Source organism: Phaethon aethereus (assembly GCF_964289735.1).
Source record: "Phaethon aethereus genome assembly, chromosome: 1".
Classification (NCBI taxonomy): Eukaryota; Metazoa; Chordata; class Aves; order Phaethontiformes; family Phaethontidae; genus Phaethon; species Phaethon aethereus.
In genome coordinates, this window is record NC_138575.1 from 45,413,015 (window position 1) to 45,420,166 (window position 7,152).

Genomic DNA, 7,152 nt, shown 5'->3' on the forward strand with positions numbered 1-7,152 from the left:
GTAAACCAATAGCCTGTACAGGGGAGCAAAGTGACAACTCAGACACAGGAAATAGAGCAGAGAGTAGTAGAATTTTATAACTTATGTTCAGGAGGGGATTCTATCCAGTATTATGGGCAACATGTATTTCTAGCTCCTCACATCCTTGAAAAAAATCTATACGGGATGGATAAAATTACCATTAAACAAAAATGAGGTGGCGAATTTAAGGAAAGCACTGTATAACAACGTCCTAATTACCTCACCTAACCATTCTGGGAAGATTTCTACTTGATCAGCCTACATCTCATAATCATTAAGATTATTTTAAAAAACAAACAAAACACTAGTGAGCAACTTCTAAACTTAAGAAGCTAGCCTGTCAAAGGTCACTTTTAGATTCACTGGATATCCAAAAAGCAAAGAGTGTGTGGAAGCTTTTGGCCTTCTAGAGAAACAAAAACTATTCAGGCAAACCCGCATTATCTCCGGATTGCCACAGCCTTTCCTTATTTGGCTAACGTTTTGAGATTCCAATCAGACTGCTATGAAGTTCAACATGCACAAAGCATCCATTTTGAGGAAACTTCACAGCCAGTTTCCCTTCCATTCCCCCCCCTCCCGCCCCAAGTGAAAGTTATCTCCCTCAGCACCAACCCCCTCCCACATACCCACACCAGAACAAAGCAATATGGATTCGGGTTTTTAGTGCTCTCCAACGCACGAACGAAAAATGCAAGAGCCCTGCTCCCCTTAAAGTTCAGCTTTCACACTGCGGCAGAAGCCATCACTAAAGAAAGCAAGCAGCCTGTTATTGATAGGCGTTTCTATATTAGGAACAAAACACTGGCTCCCCTTAGAAACCGGAGGGAAATAGATGATCCGTCTCTCCACACGCCCGCACACACGAGCAGGGTTTAATCGGCTCAACTGCTGCGAAACTGGGGAGACGGGGGGTGCAGGACACCGCCACCGGGATCCCGGGAGAGAGGCGGCAGGGGAAGCGCCCCCGCCGTGAGCCCGCCTCCCTCACCTGCCGGCCACCACCCCTCCGCCGGGGGCTCCTGTCCCCGTCCCCCCCGGCCGCCTCCCAGACAGCACGAGGCAGGGCGCGCTCGCCCCGTCCCTCCCGAGGGAGGCGCTGCCAACAGGGGAAGCAAGGCGAGCGGAGAAAGCGAAAGAGGGTCCCCGGCACCTCCTCCCCGCCGAAGGAAAGGCCCAACCGCCCCTTTCCGACGTTGGCCCGCGGGGAGGGGGGCGCAGCCTCTCGCCTCTCCGGCCCAGCCGGCCTGGGCCGCTCCCCCGCGGCCCCCTCCAGCCGGCCCGGCCACCCCTGAGCCCGACCCCGGCCGCCACCGCCTCCCTCCCCGCGCTCACGGCCCCTCCCCGCCCCGACACCCCCCAGCGGAGGGGAGAGCAGCCGCCTCTGGCCCCTTCCTCCGCCACCTCCTCCCGGGTGGGGGGGAGGGGGGACACTTCGCCGGCCGGTCTCGCGCCGCCCCCCCCTTCCCTGCCTGCTCAAGCCCCGGTCCTGCCGCCGCGCTCGGCCGGGCACCCCCACCCCGGCCGGCGGGAACGGCTCCGCACCGACCTGGTGGAGCGCGGTGAGCCCGTCCACATTGGCGTAGTTGATGTCGGCGCCCCGCTCCAGCAGCCGCAGCACCTCCTCGGTATCCCCGCTGGAGCAGGCAGCCAGGAAGACGGCGCCGTCGTCGAACTTCACCTTGGTCTTTTTGCGCTTGACCACGGGCGGCTCCAGGTCGGTCTCGGAGCCGATCCAGCGCTTCAGCTGCTCGTTCCGCTTCTGCTTGGCGTCCGCCATCTTCATAACCCGCTCCTGCCTGGCCCCCTTAGCTAACGCCGCACCAAGGATAGACTATATACCGCCAGTATCCCACAGCGCACCGCGGCCCGCACTCGTCCTCGCTCACTCACCCACCCAGATGGAGGGCGCAGGGCGGGAGGGAACCGGAGGGGCGGGACGGTGGCGGCCTCGTTAGCATAAGCCCGCGAGATTTCCCGGCGGCGGGAAGGCGGGGCTGGGAGGAGCGCTGGGGAAGAGGGGGAGGGACCGGTACGGGAAGGTGGGTACGGGCGCACGACTGGCGCGGGGCGGGGCGGCAGCGGGGGGGGCCGGGCGGGGGAGTGCTGCCGCCGCCGCCTGTGTTGTGACTGGGGCGAGGCCGGCTCGGTTTGCCTCATCGCGGGCCCGTGAGTTCAAGAGTTCAGACGAAGGGTCACCGCGGCTTCCCCTGCCCCGCCGGGGCGGGAATCCCTGCCACCGCTGGGGAAGAGCCGGGCCGAGAGGCGTCTGGCGGGCGCGGCCCCGCACAGAGCCCGCTGCCTGCCCGGGCCTTGCCTTGGGCTGCTGGGGCACCGACTTTCACCCGCTGCGGCCTAGGTCTGCAGTCAAGGCTGAAAAACCACACTCAAAAAGCCGTGAGGGCCTTGCCAATAAAACGGCCATCCCCACAGGGTGACCGGGGACGTACTCCTCCAAAGCCACGTGAGGGGGGAGGGAGCGGTTCATGGGGCGTCTGGTGTGGGCCTTGCACCCGAAAACTTAAGCCAGGCTTCGGGCATGCGGCTCCCAGGGCCTTCTGCGGCTGGCAGCGCCCTGCTCCACCACCTCTATCGGGCGTCTGAGTTGAAGGTGCTGCCGGTCCCTGCAGATGGCCGCTGTGTCACCTGCAACAACATCAGCGTTTCTGCCTGCATGGGCAAATGGGGCACATGCAGCCGCTTGGAGAAAAGCAAAGAAACGGGGTGACTTACTGAGGATCCTTTGTTCTGGGAGGTTAGACATGTCTGCCTTAGGGCAGCTTGCTGTACAGTAGCTGCATCTCCCATTTACCCCGACGCTTCTGCATGGCAGTGGACAAATCCCTGTGCTTATTGTCTGTTTAAAGTTCACATCTGTTACCTGAAAACCTGGGGTAGCACATCCATCTTTTCTGTTAGCAGAAAACAAGTGCTTACAAAGCATACAGCGTTTGACGATGCAAAGAATAAAATGTCTTCGTTCAGAGTTGCGACTTCTAGGAACTAAGATGTTATACGTAGTAAATTTTTTTCCATGCATATTATGTTTTCTTTAGCTAAAAGCAATATGTACTTTGTTTTAAATTGAATCATCTCTGGGGATAAAATGTGGTTTTAATCTTACTGGAAAAAAAGTTTTATTTTCAACTAATTATAGGAAACAAAGTATAGTTTGAGAGGGTCACCAAACCTCATACACTTCAAATTTTGCATGGCTTGTTCTTTTCTAATTATAATGTCTCCTTCTTACGGTGGGCAGCCTCACAGCCTACTCAGGCTTCTTATTTCCACTTTTACTGATAAAAATGTCAGCGGCATTTTGAAAGAAGTAGTTGTAAGGTACCTGCAGCAATGTGTTGTTCTTAATGTCTTTCAGAACAGATTTCCATCTGGAGATATTTGCATAGTATGCATCAGATTTACTCATACAGCAATGCATGAGATACAACGCACTGACAATTTGCAGCGCAATGTGATTGTGAATGAAAGACAACATCTTGTAGTCAAGATGAAAGATTTGCCAGAGAAAGATTTGCAGTCTAAGTAGGTGGATGAACAATTACCCAGCACCTAATTTATACCTTCCCATTGACAACCTGTGTGACTATCCAGAGGTACACTTCAGGCTCCTGGGTTTGAAAGTATGGCTGACTCTGCATAATGGACTTCAGAAGCAGTCTTTGCAGTGTTTATTACTCACATGAGTGATCGAGTATAGCGCTGGTACCATCAGCCCAGCATGGACAGTTACCAGCCGGGAGCTTGTCTGCATCGACTGACTCGCATCTAAGCAGGTTCCAGCTGCCTGCTGTGGTCTTGTCCTCGTGGGCAAACTTCCTTGGGGACAGACTCTGAATCCAGTGCCATTTCCTAAAGAGCTGAAATCTATAACCCAGGAGAAGGTAACACAAGATAAAAGTTGAGTCCTCCTTCCCCAGATGTCTGATATTTTACACGCACCCTCCCCAATATAATACTTCTCTCTTTCTCAGTTGGCTCTCTGCAAATTTGACTCATCGAAGAAATCCTCCTTTAACTCCTTCAGCTCTCTCCTTGGCTTGTTAGCAAAATGCAGAGGTTCTACAGCTCAGAAAGCACGCTGCTTTCTGTTCTTAAGTATCATACAGTCTGGTTTTAAAGACCAGATCTAATATTTTGCTTTTGTTCCTTTGTCCAGGGCATTTTTCACTGATTCAGAGAACTTCAGCAAATATCTTTCCTTGCACTGCAGCTAGTATGTTCTACATTCTTGACTTTATTTTTCTTTGACTTTTTCATTTTGGGGGGATTGTACTTCATTTGCAAGTTATGTAATGTTTGAGGCTTTTTACAGACTCCACAGGCAACATATAATTCATTTGTTCACCCAGCTGAAATTCAGATATTCTATACATATGGAGTATATATGCCTTTCCCAGATAGCTATGTGGTCCTTGAATGTGACCTGGCAAAGTACATGGTCTTCCTTAAGCAAAAAGTAGAGCTGTGATTCATGTAAACCAGTTAATCTCTGCAATTATTCACATTTTCTGTAATCAAAAAAATTCAGAACAAGAAGGGAATAATGATAAAAGTAATAATAATTCTGGAAACTTGTTTTTAATTTCTGTATTTTTCCTATCTCATAACTCACATAAAAGTTTATAACTTCACTAGCAAAGTCATACTGGGACATACTCTTTACCCCATCCTACCAGTTTGATGTCATTCAATTTAATTGTAAAATGAGTGCAGCTGAGAGGAGATGAGACCATCTACACTTTCAAATTCAGTACTAATTGAGATAAACATATACAATTACCAGTAATATATGCTGCAGGAATCTGATAGTCTTTTCCAATTATCTACCCAAGCATGGAGGGTGAAATTCATCTGTGCAGAGGGTTAGACCAGACCTTATATATTAAGGCTCTATTTGAAGACCGTATTGAAAGTGAGTGTAAAATCTGTCCTAAAACAGTCATTACGGCAAGAAAATATCACAAGATTGAATTAGATAACTGCATAAGTGTGCATGTGTGTTTACAATAATAATAGTATGCTAACAAGAGACACATCACTTTAGGTACCTGATGTGTGCAACTTGAGGACACACTAAGTAGACCTAGTTTTATCAGGCTATTTTGATGTATCTCTGCCAGACTACCCAACACATTAGGTATGCTGTAAAATCCTTTCTTTGTGTGTATATACATAGCAATACAGGTGATTAGCTATGTAATTTCCCACATACAAATACTAGCACTGAATTGGGTAGGACTACTTTTCTCTAGAGGTAACCATGTAAACATTTGCGGAGATAGCATCTATGTTTGTGTATATTTTCAGTTAATTTAATGGCAGGTTTCAAGTGATCAATAAAATGGTTTAGCAATGAGATCGTTATCAGTGTGCTTTCTGGTTTTCCATTTTTTCTTAAAAGCATTACAAGCAGCGTTCAAAGCTATGTCACACAGGCTTCTGGACCTGTACAGAAGTACACAGATGAAGCTTTTACATTCCCCAAAATAGTCAGCTTCTGGGATGTAGAATTTTTGTTCTGACCTCCTAAGGATACTTGTTGTCTTGTCTTTCCTCTTGAACAGCAACAGATACAGTGTGGCTTCTAAAAATTTTGTCCTAACAAAATGTTTTTCTCTCTCCAGTGAAGGAAACCAATATATCAAAGTTAATTTCATCAATTCCAGCTCTGGGAAAAAATAGATAATTTGAAGAGGTAGTGATAAATACTGTATATATTGACAAAAAAGTTGCTAATAAATCTTCCAGTTTTTTATAAAGAAGCATGGACTGTAAAAGGAGAGATGGGATAAGAAAATACAAAAGCCTTTTTCAACACAAAAAGGCTGTGACAGAGATACTTATTATAAGAATAAGGCATTTCTTTTATTTTTTATTTGATAGTCATAGTCCTTTCTCTTTTTAAATCTGGTGTATTCTCTACTCTGTGTGACAAACCCACCCAAGTAACAGTGAAAACTCTGGTACATGCCTTACCCAGAAAAAAGAGGTAAGACGACTGTGCATAAAGTGCTATCAAACTTTTAAAGCAAATTATGTAAGAAGCAGACTTCTCTTTCATTTTGTCAGTTCTGAGTAAGATTCTTACAAAAGAAACCCCACATTTCACGGTGGGCTACTTTTTGATTCTGCATAATCCTGAGTCACCAAAACCAAAACTAAAACTACCATAGCAACCAGGGCACGTATTTATAAACTGTGCAGTTCTGAATCAGATTTGCAATGTTGTATTCCCCAGCATCTTTCATGAGCTTTACACAGATTGCTGTCTCCGTATTTTTGGATGGCAATGCAAGCTAACATTTAAACTTGATTCATGTAGAGATGCTCTCACATACTTCTGCGTGTACCCATCTGTTAAACCAGCATTCAGTCTACTGGCAATTTCGACAGTGCATGGGTGAAGCTAAAAATAGTTGTCTTGGCTAGTAAAAAGTAATATGTGTTCTTTAGAAATAGGGAAATACACTTGTTTATAAAATTGACTTCAGAAAATCATTCTTACTTTCAACTAAATTTAAGTTTTGCCAAGTCACTTCATGAAAAACCAGAACTGAGCTGTATGTTGTGTAACAGAAATACAGGCGCGCTGTTTCTGCTCCGTCTCTGCAGTCCTGGGAATGCTGCACATGTATGGATGTAGACGTGGTGTTAGACACTCTGCCGTGACAGTCGTCCATTTTGGCCTCTGGCTGTTGAGAACAAGTATCTTTGCTTTACTCTGATGTCCAGAAGGCCACATAATCTTACAGTAGCTTTCATGAACCTCTGTTAGCATTGCTGCAGGTAAAGTGTTTCTTTTCCACTGCAGTGTGTGGCTCGAGTCAAGGACCGTACTGTTGAAACGCACGATTTAAATACTGAGGGGGAAGGGAATGACCTGTCCCTCTGAAATGCGTGCAAGATGTTCCCTGTGAGCTGCATTCTGAACATATCACAGCTGAGAAACACACTTCCAGGGCTGCGGGAGGACGATTTGGACAAAGAGAAATGAAAGGCATCCTGTTCTAGCTTCTCACTCGCAATGCGGATATACGTACACTCAGGGGTTAGTGACAGCTTGACATGGATTTCTGCCTTTCTGCTACCAGAAGGTACATGAATTTCCTG

At 47.6% G+C, this 7,152-nt stretch overlaps 1 protein-coding gene across 3 annotated transcripts in view; it reads right to left on the reverse strand.

The window, feature by feature from the left end:
• The window catches only part of PPP1R12A (protein phosphatase 1 regulatory subunit 12A), a gene marked incomplete at both ends in the record, with an annotated part of 126,321 nt that extends 124,514 nt beyond the window's left edge, over window positions 1-1,807 (reverse strand). For all 3 annotated transcript variants that reach the window (XM_082013938.1, XM_082013937.1, XM_082013936.1), the window contains one exon: window positions 1,571-1,807. In XM_082013938.1, coding sequence (XP_081870064.1) covers window positions 1,571-1,807 — 237 coding nt within the window. The remainder of the gene's footprint in view (window positions 1-1,570) is intronic.
• Between the last annotated feature and the right edge of the window lie 5,345 nt (window positions 1,808-7,152).